This window comes from Phyllostomus hastatus, unplaced genomic scaffold (genome assembly GCF_019186645.2).
Source record: "Phyllostomus hastatus isolate PE091 unplaced genomic scaffold, TTU_PhHast_1.1 phas_contig_36, whole genome shotgun sequence".
Lineage (NCBI taxonomy): Eukaryota > Metazoa > Chordata > Mammalia > Chiroptera > Phyllostomidae > Phyllostomus > Phyllostomus hastatus.
Window position 1 is genome coordinate 2,943,063 of NW_025333862.1, and position 15,130 is coordinate 2,958,192.

Consider the following 15,130-nt stretch of genomic DNA (forward strand, 5'->3'; position numbering starts at 1 on the left):
CATTCTTACATCTTTTATTTTAATAGTATTTTTGTATTCCTCTTCTTTATATATAGTCTTAGTTGCTTGGCTGGTTATATTGCATCATTTGACAGGTTTTCCCTGTTCTCTTTTTCATAGTGTATTGCTAATCTGTCACTCAGGTCGCCTGTGTTCTTTTAGCATACTACTCAAGGTCCTATACTCCCTATTCTTGTTATCCAGATCACATAGATTCTGCCATGTAATTGTTGCTCCATTATTATTGTAAATAATTGCTGTTCCATACAATTGCAAACACTTCACACCCTTCCTGGATCTTAGCCCACTTCACAGTTTCCTGAACTCTATTACTATAGTGGTTAACACTATTCTCTCATACACTACACCTATTTAATATCCTTTACTCTCACGTTACCTCAGAATCTAACCTCCCACAACCTCGCTGCTTTCTAGATCCAACTCACAATCCTTCCCTCCCCAACAAGTGTCTTATCTTCTTTCCATCCTTTCTTAAAAGTGGCTAGCTAGGTGGAAGATCACGGTTAACACGGTTAACACGGTTAACATAGCCAAAGGATATCCCATCTCTTCTCTACTGCCTGCTACTGTAAATGTCATAGAATACTCTCTTGCTGTCTTAAACCAGTTTGCCTTCCCCTTCCAAATGATCACAAAAAAAAGTGGGTGGAAGTGTTGAACACCAGGATACCCACTGGAAGAGGAAACCCAACAACATAGGAATCACCAACAGATAAAAACAGAAGAAGGTGAAGGAGGGAGTGAAAACCACACAAACTTCAATCCAGGACCTATCTGGAAATATAACTAAATAGTGGAGGAACTATCCAGTACGAACAACTCAACAAGAGTAAGAGAGAATCCTCAAAACCTTGTACACATAGAAGAACCAGATTCAACACAACCTTCCCTCACCAGCACAACAAAATACAAAGACGGTGGACAGAGTGACCCTCAGTTAAGCAGCTGGAAGGAAGGACCCACCAAAAAAGACCCAACAACAATCAAAACCCAAAGACAAACACAGAGCCTACTCAAATGACATACCAAGACCAGTGAGCTCAGGAGATCAAGGAGACTGCACCACTGAACCTCACAGGTATTCTACAACAGAAGTTCACACCATAAACCCAGGGAGCCAGAACAAATCAATTTAAGAAGCTGAAGCTAACAAGAAGAGTCTCACAAACAATGGGAGGACAAACAAACAATCCCCAAATGGAAGGAAAGGAGGAAGCCTCAGAAATAATGCTAAATGAAATAGAGGCAACTGAACTATCAGATACTGAGTTCAAAACAATGGTTATCAGGAAGCTCAATGAGCTCACAGTGAGTTACCAGAAACTACAGGGAAACTACAATGAACTCACTGCAAACTATATCAACATGAAAAAGGAAATAGAAACTATCAACAAGGGTCAAGAGGAAATGAAGAATACAATTTCTGAGCTGAAAAATACAGTAGAAGGAATCAAAAGCAGGATCAATGAAGTGGAAGATCAGATCAGTGAGCTGGAGGACAAAGTAGAGAAAAACACCCAGAAAGAGCAAGAAAAGGAAAAGAGGCTCAGAAAGAATGAAGAGGGATTAAGAGAAATGCAAGACAATACGAAACATAATAATATCCATATAATACGGATACCAGAAGGAGAAGAAGAGCAAGGGCTAGAAAACCAGTTTGAAAAAGTAATGATGGAAAACTTCCCTAATATGATGGGAGAAAAGGTCACAAAAATCCAGAAAACACAGAGAGTCCCAATCAAGAGGAACCCAAAGAGACCCACCTCAGGACACATCATAATTAAAATGGCAAAATTCCAAGATAAAGACAGTCTTAAAGGCTGTAAGGGAGAAACAGGAAGTAAGTAGCATACAAGGGAGCTCCGATAAGGTTAGCAGCTGACTTCTCAATGGAAACGCTCCAAGCCAGGAGAGAATGGCAAGAAATATTCCAAGTAATGAGAACTAGAGGCCTGCAACCAAGACTACTTTACCCAGAAAGGCTCTCAATCAAGATAGAAGGCCAAATAAGGAGTTTCCAAGACAAAAGAAGTCTAAAAGAATACACCTCTACCAAACCAGCACTGCAAGACATACAAAAAGGACTGCTTTAAGGAAAGGAAGGAAAAGAGAAAGAGAGAGAGAGAGAGAGAGAGACAGAGAGAGAGAGAGAGAGGAACACAGGTATGAAAAAGGCAATGAATAAGTGCCTGTCAATAATAACCTTAAACATAAATGGATTAAATGCTCCAATCAAAAGACATAGAATATCTGAATGGATAAGAAAGCATGATCCACACATATGCTGCCTACAAGAGATCCACCTCAGGACAAAAGACTTACACAGACTGAAAGTGAAGGGCTGGAAACAAATTTTCCAAGCAAATGGACAGGAAAAAAAGCCTGTGTAGCAATACTCATATCAGCAAAATAGACTTCAAAAAAAGGGCCGTAAAGAGCGACCCAGAAGGTCACATCATAATACTCAAGAGAAGAATCCACCAAGAAAACACAAATATTGTAAATATATATGCACCCAACATAGGAGCACCCAAATACTAAAGAAAATCTTAGAGGACTTCAAGAAAGATATTGACAGCCACACAATTATAGTAGGAAATTTTAACACCCCACTGTCAAAAATGGACAGATCGTCCAAACAAAATATCAACAAAGATATTGAGGCATTGAACAATGCCCTAGGTGAAATGGACTGATATATACAGAGCCCTCCATCCCAAAGAAGCTAAATGCACATTCTTTTCAAATGCACATGGAACAGTTTCAAAGATAGACCACATGATAGGACACAAAACAAGCCTCAACAAATTCGAGAAAATTTAAATCATACCAAGCATTTTCTCTGATTACAAAGGACTGAAACTAGAAACCAACCACAAGGGAAAAAAACCCCAAACCCTCAAAATCATGAAGATTGAATAGCATGCTATTAAACAATGAATGGGGGAAGAATGAGATTAGGGAAGAAATCAGAAAGTTTCTCAAAACAAATGAAAATGAACTCACAACAACCCAAAACTTATGGGACACAGCCAAGGCAGTCCTGAGAGGCAAGTTCATAGTGATACAGGCCTACCTAAATAAGAGAAACATTTCAATAAACAACATAAATGACATAACTCTACACCTACAAGAACTCAAGGAACAACAACAAAGACAGCCCAGAACAAGTAGAAGGAAGTAAATAACCAAGATCAGAGCAGCATTAAATGACATAGAAACTAAAAGCACAATACTAAGGATCAATGAATCCAGGAGCTGGTTCTTTGAAAAGATAAACAATATTGACAAGCCTTTAAGCAGGCTTATCAAGAAAAGAAGGGAGAGGACCCAAATAAATACAATCAGAAATGAAAGAGGAGAGATTACGACTGATACCACAGAAATACAAATGATTGTAAGAAATTGCTATGAAGAAATGTCAAGAAATTTGAAAACCTAGGTGAGATGGACAAATTTCTACAAAAATATAATCTTCCAAAACTCAATGAAGAAGAAGCAGAAAGCCAGAACAGACCAATAACAGCAGATGAAACTTAAGCAGTAATCAAAAAACTCCTGACACACAAAAGCCCTGCACCTGATAGTTACACAGGAGAATTCTACAATGCATGTAAGGAAGAGCCAACCCATATCCTTCACAGACTATTCCAAAAGATCCAAAATGATGGAAGACTCCCAAACTCTACTTATGAAGCCAACATCATCCTAATCCCGAAACCAGATAAAGACATAACAACGAAAGAAAACTTCAGGCCAATATCGCTGATGAACATAGATGCTAAAATCCTCAACAAAATATTGGCAAACTGTATCCAACAATACATTAAAATGATCATACACCATAACCAAGTGGGATTCATCCCAGGGATGCAAGGATGGTTCAACATTCACAAATCAGTAAATGTAATACACCACATAAACAAAAGCAAAGACAAAAAACACATGATCATATCAATAAATGCAGAAAAAGCATTTGATAAGGTACAGCACCCATTTATGATAAAAACACTCAGCAAAGTGGGAATAATGGGAGCATTCTTCAACATAATAAAGGCCATATATGAGAGACCTACAGCCAACATCATACTCAATGGGCAAAAATGAAAATCTTTTCCACTAAGATCAGGAACAAGACAAGGCTGTCCACTTTCACCACTTCTATTCAATATAGTACTGGAAGTTTTAGCCACAGCAAGCAGACAAGAAAAAGAAATAAAAGGCATTCAAGTTGGAAAGGAGGAAACAAAACTGTCACTGTTTACAGATGACATGATAGTGTACATAGAAAATCCTGTAGACTCCACCAAAAAACTGCTGGACCTAATAAATGAATTTGGCAAAACAGCGGATACAAAGTCAATATCCAGAAATCGAAGGCATCTCTGTACACCAACAATGAAACAGCAGAAGCAGAAATCAAGAAAAAATCCCATTTAAAATAGCAAAAAGAAAAATAAAATACCTGCAAAGAAATTAACTAAGGAGGTAAAAGACCTGTATGCAGAAAATTACACAACACTGAAGAAAAGAATCAAGGAAGACACAAACAAATGGAAACATATATGTGTTCATGGACTGGAAGAGTTAACATCATCAAAATGTCCCCATTTTACCCAAAGCAATTTACAGATTCAATGCAATACCTATGAAAGTATCAATGCTATTCTTCACAGACATAGAACAAACACTTCAAAAATTTATATGGAACCATAAATGACCCTGAATAACTGCTGCAATTTTGAGAAAAATGAGCAAAGTAGAAAGGATCACAATACCTGATACCAAACTGTATTACAAGGCCACTGTAATCAAAACAGCGTGGCACTGGCATAAAAACAGGCACATAGACCAATGGAACAGAACAGAGAGCCCAGAAATAAACCCAAGTCTCTATGGTCAATTAATATTTGACAAAGGTGGCAGTAACATAAAATGGAGTAAAAATAGCCTCTTCAAAAAATAGTGTTGGGAGAACTGGACAGCAAATGCAAAAAAATGAAACTTGAGCACCAACTTACACCTTATACAAAAATAAATTCAAGGTGGATAAAAGACTTAAATATAAACTGTGATACCATTAAAGTCCTAGAGGAGAACATAGGTAGGAAAATCTCAGATATTTCACGCAGAAACATTTTTACTGACATGTCCCCTAGAGCAAGGGTCATAAAAGAAAGAATAAACAAATGTGATCTCATCAAAATAAAAAGCTTCTGCACAGCTAAAGAAAACAGTATCAAAATAAAAAGAGAACCAACTGTATGGGAAAACATATTTGCCAATGATACCTCAGACAAGGATTTAATCTCCAAAATTTATAAAGAACTCACTTGACTCCACTCTAAGAAGACAAGCAACCCAATTAAAAAATGGGAAAAGGACTTGAACAGACACTTGTCCAAGGAGGACATACAGAGGATCCAGAGGCCCATGAAAAGATACTCAGCAACACTATCCATCAGAGAGATGCAAATTAAAACCACAATGAGGTACCACTCTACACCAGTGAGAATGTCCACCATAAACGAAGAAATAAACAAGTGTTAGAGAGGATGCAGAGAAAAAGGGACCCTAATGCACTGTTGGTGGGACTGCAGACTGGCATAACCACTATGGAAAACAGTATGGAACTTCCTCAGAAAACTAAAAACGGATCTGCCTCTTGACCCAGCAATTCCACTGCTAGGATTATATCCTAAGAATCCTGAAACACCAATCCAAAAGAACCTATGAACCCCAATGTTCATAGCAGCACAATATACAATAGCCAAGTGCTGGAAGCAACCTAGGTGCCCATCAGTAAATGAATGGATCAAAAACTATGGTACATTTACACAATGGAATTCTATGCAGCAGAAAGAAAGAAGGAGCTCCTACCCTTTGCAACAGCATGGATGGAGCTGCCAAGCATTATGCTAAGTGAAATAAGCCAGGCAGTGAAAGACAAATACCATATGATCTCACCTTTAACAGAAACCTAAACAATAAAACAAACAAGCAAGCAAATTATAGCCAAAGACACTGAAATGGAGAACAAGCTGACAGCCACCAGAGGGGAGAGGGGAGGGAATTTCAGGGAGAATGGGAAGGGTTTACAGGAACAAATATAAAGGACACATGGACAAAAACTGGGGGAGGCGGTTGGAAATGGGAGGGAGGTGGTCAGGGAGGAGTGGGTGGGCTGGGATGGGAGTAAAGGATAGAAAACTGTACTTGAACAATGATTAAAATAAAATTAGAAAAAAAGAATAATTTTTTTTCTTGCTTCCTTTAAAAAAAAAAAGATTATTCAATGAGGAAAGAAGTTGCTTCAACAAATGGTGTTGGGACAATTACATACCTACATGAAAAAAAAAGAAGTTGGATCCCTAACTCACACCTATACATCAATTGCCTCTAAATGTTTCAGTGACTTAAATATGAGAGCTAAAATTATAAAACTCTTAGAAGAAAACAGGTTTAAATTTTTCGGCCCTTGGGTTTGTCAATAGAGTTTTAGAAACAATACCAAAAGCATGAGTAACAAAGAAAAAATAGAAAAATTGGACTTAATCAAAATTAAAAACTTTTATTTTGAAAGGATATTGTCAAGAAAATGGAGTCCCATTTCTACCCAAAAGCAAAGAGAGCTTCTTAAAATGCAGTTCTGAGGACTTCTAGTCAAGATGGAGGTGTAGGTAAACATGCTTCACCTCCTCACACAACCACAGAATGAATTACAATTAGACCTTAAAAGAACATGCAGAACCATCAGAAAATCAGGCTGTATGGAAGTCCAACAACCAAGGATTTAAAGAAGCCACATTTATCCAGATGTATAGGAGGGGCAGAGATGCAGAAACAGGCTGAGGGGTGTGGAAATGTGCTGTGGGGTAGAGGCAGCAGCAGCGGAATGGGTGGTCCTGCATGCATGTGTGGTGAACAAAAATGGGGATGGATACCTTGGGAGAAAGTGATTCTAGCCCAAGTCCAGACCACACAGTCCTGGGTTGCAATGCCAGGAAGATAAATCCCCTAACTTCTGGCTGTAAAATCCAGGGGGGGGGGGTTGGGGAGGTGGAAAAAATTACCAGAATGTCAGGAAACTCTGCTTAAAGGACCCACAGGGACTTAAAACCTACACAAACAAACCACCTCTTGGATTTATTACCCGGGCAAAAACTGGAAGGGTGTGAGTTGTGCAAGGTGAGCGCTGGGCAAATGTCCAGAAGCCAGGCAGCAGCATTGTTTCCTCTATGAGCCATCTTCCCCCACACAGAGCCACAAAGCGGTGATTGCTCCACCCTGGTGATTACCTATAGCTCCTCCTTACACAATTTATAGGAGCCTTTTGTATAATAGGTTATGCCACTAAGACAGGGAGTTACAGTGGCTCTACCTAATACATGGAAACAAACACAGGGTGACTGCCAAATTGAGGAGACAAAGAAATATGGTCCAAATGAAAGGACAGAACAAAACCTCAGAAAAAGAACTTAATGAAATGGAGATAACCAATGTATCAGATGCAGAGTTCAAAACACTAGTGATAAGGATGCTCAAAGAACTTATTGAGCATGGCAACAAAATAAAAAAGACCCAAGATGAAATGAAGGTTACACTGAGTGAAATAAAGAAAAATCTACAAGGAACCAACAGTGGAGGAGATGAAGCTGGGATTCAAATCCATAATTTGGAACATATGGAAGAAATAAGCATTCAACCAGAACAGTAAAAAGAAAAAAATTCAAAAACGAGGATAGTATAAGGTGTTTCTTGGACATCACCAAACATACCGACGTTCAAATCATAGTGGTGCCAGAAGGAGAAGAGGAACAGCGAGAAATTGAAAACTTATTTGAAAAGAATAATGAAAGCAAACTTCCCTAATTTCATGAAGGAAATAGACATATAAGCCTAGGAAGTACAGAGAGTCCCACACAAGTTGGACCCAAAGAGGACACACCAATGCACATCATAATTAAAACACCAGAGGTTAAAGATAAAGAGAGAATCTTAAGAGCACCAAGAGAAAAAAGAGTAAGCTACAAAGGAGTTTCCATAAAACTATCAGCTGATTTTTCAAAAGAAATTTTGCAGGCAAGAAAGGACTGGCAGCAGGTATTCAAAATGATGAAAAGCAAGAACCTACAACCTAGATTAGTTTATCCAGCAAAATTATCATTTAGAATGAAAGGGCAGATAAAGTGCTTCCCAGACAAGGTAAAGTTAAAAGAGTGCCTCAACACCAAGCCATTATTACATGAAATGTTAAAGGGACTTATTTAAGAAAAAGAAGGCCCTGGCTGGTGTGGCTCAGTGACTTGAGCACTGGCCTGGAAACCAAAGGGTTGTTGGTTTGATTCCCAGTCAGGGCACATGACTGGGATGCTGGCCAGGTCCCCAGTCGGGGGCACATGAGAAGCAACCACACATTTATGCTTCTTTCCCTTTCTCTCTTCTTTCCCTTCTCTCTAAAAATAAATAAATAAAATCTTAAAAAAAGAAAAAGCTACGGTCAATTAATATTTGACAAAGGAGGCAGCAACATAAAATGGAGTAAAAATAGCCTCTTCAACAAATGGTGTTGGGAGAGCTGGACAGCTACATGCAAAAAAATGAACCTCGAGCACCAACTTACACCTTATACAAAAATAAATTCAAGGTGGATAAAAGACTTAAATATAAACCGTGGCACTATTAAAGTCCTAGAAGGGAACGTAGGTAGGAAAATCTTAGATATTTCAAGCAGAAACTTTTTACTGACATGTCCCCTAGAGCAAGGCTCATAAAGAAAAGAATAAACAAACGCGATCTCATCAAAATAAAAAGCTTCTGCACAGCTAAAGAAAACAGTATCAAAATAAAAAAAGAACCAACTGTATGGGAAAACATATTTGCCAATGATACCTCAGACAAGGATTTAATCTCCAAAATATATAAAGAACTCACATGACCCCACTCTAAGAAGACAAGCAACCCAATTAAAAAATGGGCAAAGGACTTAAACAGACACTTCTCCACGGAGGACATACAAAAATCCAAAGACACATGAAATGATGTTCAATATCGCTAGCTATCAGAGAGATGCATATTAAAACCACAATGAGATACTACTTCACACCAGTCAGAATGGCCATCATAAACAAAGCAACAAACAACAAATGTTGGAGAGGTTGTGGAGAAAAGGGAACCCTAGTGCACTGGGACTGCAGACTGGTACAACCACTATGGAAAGCAGTATGGAACTTCCTCAGAAAACTAAAAATGGATCTGCCTTTTGACCCTGCAATTCCACTGCTGGGACTATATCCTAAGAACACTAAAACGCCAATACAAAAGAGCCTTTGCACCCCGATGTTCATAGCAGCACAATTTACAATAGCTAAGTGCTAAAAGCAATCTAGATGCCCATCAATGAATGGATCAAAAAACTATGGTACATTTACACAATGGAATTCTATGCAGCAGAAAGAAGGAGCTCCTACCCTTTGCAACAGCTTGGATGGAGCTGGAAAGCATTATGCTAAGCGAAATAAGCCAGGCAGTGAAAGATGAATACCATATGATCTCACCTTTAACAGGAACCTAAACAACAAAACAAGGAAACAAGCAAAATATAACCAAAGACAATGAAATAGAGGACAGGCTGACAGTGACCAGAGGGGAGAGAAGAGGGAATTTCAGAGGAGAATGGGTAGGGTTTACAGGAACCAATTTAAAGGACACATGGACAAAAACTAGGGGGAGGGTGGTAATGGGAGGGAAGTGGGGAGGGTTGGGTGGGTGGGCTGGAATGGAAGTAAAAGGGAGAAAACTGTACTTGAACAAAGATTAAAAGAAAAAAAAAAGAACAATGGTCAGCAGAAATGGCACCCAGCAACCAGCTCTAGCCAATCAGACTCTCACATCACAACCATTTACCCTTCGCAGGGTTTTGTGCTTAAAAACCCTGACCTAAGAACAACCAAGTGAGTCTTAACCTGCCTTCGTTGGCTGTACTTTGCCTCTTATTCCCTGCTAATAAACCCTGCTCTTTAGCTCACTGAGTCTGTCTGTTTTCTTGAACAATTCCAGCCTAACACCAGGCATCCTGTAAGTGTTCAATGAATATTTATTGGATGACTTAATGAATTCACCTTTCCTCTCATTCCCATTGCCAGTAATTCTACATCTACAGTCACTCTTATTTCTGTCCTTTTTTTTCTCGTGCTCCTGCCATGTTTGTTCAACATGCCATTGTTTCTCAGAACTATCACAAGGGCTTGCCACCTGCAGGCTAATGAAATTTGGTAAGTTATTTATATTATTGTAGTTCCTCATATAAAAATGGGGATAATAATAGTACAGACTGTCATGAGGCTTATGCACATAATGCGTGTACAGCACTTGGTCAAATGACTGGAAAACAGAATAGACACTCAGCAAATATTAGTTATTTGTATCTCCTACCCTGGAGCTCGTTCTGACCTAACTTTCCTGTCTTGTCTCCTGCCCCATATGTTCCTGAATCATATGCTTTGGTCCCAGTGGACCACTTGTGGTTACCCAAACATGACATACACCTGCATGTTTTACATAATGAGCAGCATGGAACAAGAAGCAGGCAGTGTCAGATAATTCCTTTTTTTCTGCCATATAAAGTACTGCTGGACTACCACCTAACTCCTGATTTGTATCAAAGAAAGAGAGCTGGAGAACTCTTTTAAAAAAAATAGTAAACAGAAACTAACAAGATTATTTCTAGTGCTTTTTGTTGGGCCTAGAGATTTTGGCTAAATTGATTCATGGATTTTCAGTGTTTTAGATGAGAATAGTGAGGCCCAGGAGGAATAAATAATGTAGCTGATGTTGCACAGTAAGACAGTAGCTAGTTGGGCAAAATGATTTATTTTCCCAATCTTACTGCTTCTTATTCTACAACATGCTGGTGATAAACCTGGAAGAGTCTTGTCTTATAAAAACTCATTTCCCATGTCCCAGGAGACAATTTCCTTAAATGCAGACACAACTAATTTGGTAACCATTTAACATTCTAAATTGAGAGGAGGTAACAGGTTATCAGGCACCACTGTGAGCCCAACCCAGACCCTTGGCAGAGGGACATTCAGACACCTATGTATAGGTGATTTAGAGTGAGCAAGCTACACAAAACCAGGGAGTCACTCAGTAACTACATGGGTCCATTTAGGCATTTACCTGAGCCAAGGCAGGAGACAAGCGTGAGAAACTGGAACAGCCAGATCATGCTCTTAGTATAGGAGACTGCTGCTGGAGACTCCACGGCAGCCAAGTTCATTTTTTGTAGTAATCTGAAAGTGCTTCTTACTGAAACTTTCCCTTCCTCTTAGAGGTGTGGCAATATAACAGATGTAAAATGAGGTTCAGAGCTGAGTATAGGCTAAGAAGCCCCGAAAACCCCAACAAGCCTAGTTGGGGGTGGGGCTGGGAAGAGCAGCAGCACAGCAATTGAGAGTTACTTTGCATACCGATAACAGCGGGCTAGCTTCTTAGGAATACTGAATAGTTTGTGTGAGCTTGGGAGAGGGGCATGACTTTGACCTGTGATGTTGCTGGGAGGCACCTCCCCAGTTACAGTGATAGTTTGCCCCATGCCATGGGGCCACACCTGCCTGGACTAATTATGACAGTCAAGAAAGGTGGAAAATATAGAAGTGCTAGCAGATGTAGCCGATTGTGGGAGGAGTCGGAAATGGGGTTACAGAGGAGCATCCAGGCTAGGGTTTAAACAAATAGCCATGTGTGATGGGACAGTGTGGGGCCTTGTGGGACCATGCAGGTCAAAATGGGGTGAAAGGACTCTTGCTGGGCAGCCATGAGGAGGTACCGTGTGGTTTTGGATTAAGAACTGGAGATCTTGGTGACTCTGCTATTGGTGCTGGGAACCACGGGAGGCCTGCCCACAGGAGCACTGATTACTGGGAGGAACCGGGAAAAGTGAGCTGTGGACATCTGATTTTTTCTCTTTCTGGAAGGTGGTACTTCTGACTGGCATGCTCTGAGACTGGCCTGACTGGGCAAAGGGGGAGGGTAGGACTGTGTGTTTGTGCATATTTCTTTGTTTCAAGTGATATTTAATGGCAGAATTCTACCATTATTCTAAACCTATATAACTTTTGAATAAATAGTTCCTTTCCTTTTTACCAAACTCTGACATTGAGAGCCACAGTGCTAATTGGCAGGGAGCAAAATATCCATAGAACAAAAGACCTACAGGGGATTTCTGTTTCAGTAAGATGTTCTTTATATAAATAAGCAGTCCTAATTTTATTATTATTTGACTTACATTTATTTTTCTGAACAAAGTACAAAAATCTTAAGTGTGCAACATGAATTGGAATTTTCTCTTTCCAGTTACATTCTTTTTTTCATATTTTTGTATTTTTTATTGTGGTAAAATAACCTAAATTACATATTGTGGTCACATAACCTAAATTTTAGTGTGTTACCTATATAATTCAGTGGCATTAACTTTATTCACATTGTTGTGCAACCGCCGACATTATCAATTTCCAAGGTGTTTTCATTGTGTGTGATATTATAATTTATAATGAACATATTTGGTCATTCAGATGACAAAAATATATTTCTCAAATATATTTGGTCTTTGTCTATGGTTCCTGGCTCACAGCTCTCAAAACCCTTGGAATTTTCTAAGCCATTAGAGCAATGAGAACATTGCTCTTTGGTCTCTTGACCTCAGTGTAACCATGCAGAAACTTCATTTCTTTAATGTGACCCTTTCTTCTTTCTTTCCTTTTGATTTAAATTGTCCTTGTCCAGTCTGATAGCACCATGACTTGACTCATCTGCCTCCCTCTTTCCATTCACATTTACTCCCTGAAACATTAAGCCCTTAGGACATCAGATTCTGGTCAGCATCAAACAGATGCTTAAGAATAAAGCCTCAAGTGTGTTTACCACAGAAATAGAAGTTCCAATAAACTGAAGATAACCTGTAGGCCTCAGTTGTGTTTCAGCTCTAGACCCGAAAAAACAGAATACCCTCACCAACCACATCCTTGCAAAGCCAGACAGAATGACACCGTGGCTGATATCAAGACCAGATGCAATGATCAACTACCTTCTTTCTTAGCTCTGACCAGTCAGTAGATCCAATGACCCAAAATCCCAATGACCATGATTAATGGTCTCCCTCTTCCCCATATAACACATCCCCTAAAGGCCATTGGGAGCCAGATCTTAGAGCATTATCTCACCTATGTCTCTGGGTTTGGTGTCATTTCCTTAAATAAAACTTTGCTTTCTTTGCTGCATACTCCAGTTTGGATTGTTTGGGCTTTGATATGTGCAGGTAAACAAACCCCTGTAGTTTGGTAGCAGTTTTGGTGGCTAACATGGGGCCTTTCTGCTGGTGGATTCAGTGACCCCTGGCTTGGGGCTTGCCACCAAGCTTGCAACCAGCAGCTGCCCATACCAGATGTCTTGAAGGTGGAACCTAGACAGTTGTCCACAACTGGGAGCCCCTGATCAATGCACAGTACTTGGTTTGCAGCATAAAAAACAAGGGATTTTGGAAAAGGTCTGTATTGGGAATCTGTTCTGGTTTTGAAAATCCAAGACAGCTACTGGTTAGGTTTTGCAAGTGATGACCCTAGGTAAACTAGGAAGGCCATTGGATATCTAAAATTCTATAAGACAGGCCAATAGAAATATCTAGCTGCAAACATGCACTATCCTTCAAGAGAAGGGAAAAATGCCCCCCTCCAATTGTCCAGAAGTTGGCAGGGCTGATATTGCCACTATGAGTCCTAGGGCACAGGCTCAAGAGTTGGGAATGTTTTCTCTCCAGTTCCAGAGGGGTAGGGCCATTGCCTAAGACTGAGAGGATAAAACTGACAGGCCCATAAATCAGGGTCACCCAGATAGACCCAGATGAAAGAGCATTGAGCCACAGATGGTTCTCATTTGATTTTTGTTTACAAGCTGTAGCCTGCTGACCCTTGATTGTTATTTTTACTTTAGGAGAATTATCCTTATCTAGTTTGGAATCAGTGCTATGTTAATAGTTCTCAATGAATTTTAAAGTTTCCCACTGTTTTCTATGCTTCTGAAAATTTAAAATTACATAGGAATTATTCTTTCACTAAATGTGGTAGAGCTGCTTTATAATACCAGTGAGGCTTGGTAAATATTTGGAGATTAGATCACTGAATATCTTTTCCATTTTTTCTCAGGTTAAAGAGTGTTTCTAGTTACAAACTTTCAATTTATGAACTATTATAGATATATAGATATACATCAGAGAAACCCATTGGTTCTTTCTGCCACCAGATGGCATTATCATATTTGTCTTTTGGAAAGATCACTCTGGCTGTGGTGTAGAGCAGCAGTCCCCAACATTTTTGGCACCAAAAACTGGTTTCATGGAATTTTTCCACAGACCAGGGGGTGGGGGTTGGTTGCCGGATGATTCAAGCACATTACATTTATTGTGCACTTTATTTCTATTATTATGACTTTGTAATATATAATGAAATAATTATACAATTCACCATAATGCAGAATCAGTGGGGGCCTTGAGCTTGTTTTCCCACAACTAGATGGTCCCATCTGGGGGTGATTGGAGTCAGTGACACCGGAAGTATGTTGCTTATGTCTGGTCCACTCTTGTTTTTGTTGCTGTCACTGCAGAAAACCCTGCTTCACAAAGATAGGATGTTGGAAATGGAAGCAGGCTTTTCAGTGTTTTTGTGGCAGTCTCAGGATATTCACCTTGACTTTATTTTTTATTTTATATTTTGCCTGCAACAATTTTTTATTTCATTTTTTCCTTTAAGGCTTCTGAAAATCTGCACATAGACAAGGCAATGAATTCTCATAATAAAAATACCCCTGTCCACACAGCCATGGTCTCCATCAAATTCCATGGTGAGCATGTGGTATGTCACATTTTATTGCATAGGTACATTTTCTTATGAGTCTGAGGTTTTGATCAATTCTTTCTGGAAATATCAGCTTCTTACAAACTGCTCCCTTGACTGGTAAATACTATGCTACTGCATTGGGCTCCGTGAAGAAGGAACACAGAATATGTGTTAAATTACCCATTTTGTTCTCTTGTGATCTGTATTCTCATAATGTG

The 15,130-nt window shown here is 39.4% G+C and overlaps 1 protein-coding gene across 7 annotated transcripts in view; it reads right to left on the reverse strand.

Annotated features, from left to right (window-relative positions):
- Window positions 1-11,332, reverse strand: part of SLAMF6 (SLAM family member 6) — a 47,314-nt gene extending 35,982 nt beyond the window's left edge. For all 7 annotated transcript variants that reach the window (XM_045841610.1, XM_045841609.1, XM_045841608.1 and 4 more), the window contains exon 1: window positions 11,203-11,332. In XM_045841610.1, the coding sequence (XP_045697566.1) occupies window positions 11,203-11,302 (100 nt within the window). In that variant the 5' untranslated portion in view covers window positions 11,303-11,332. The remainder of the gene's footprint in view (window positions 1-11,202) is intronic.
- Between the last annotated feature and the right edge of the window lie 3,798 nt (window positions 11,333-15,130).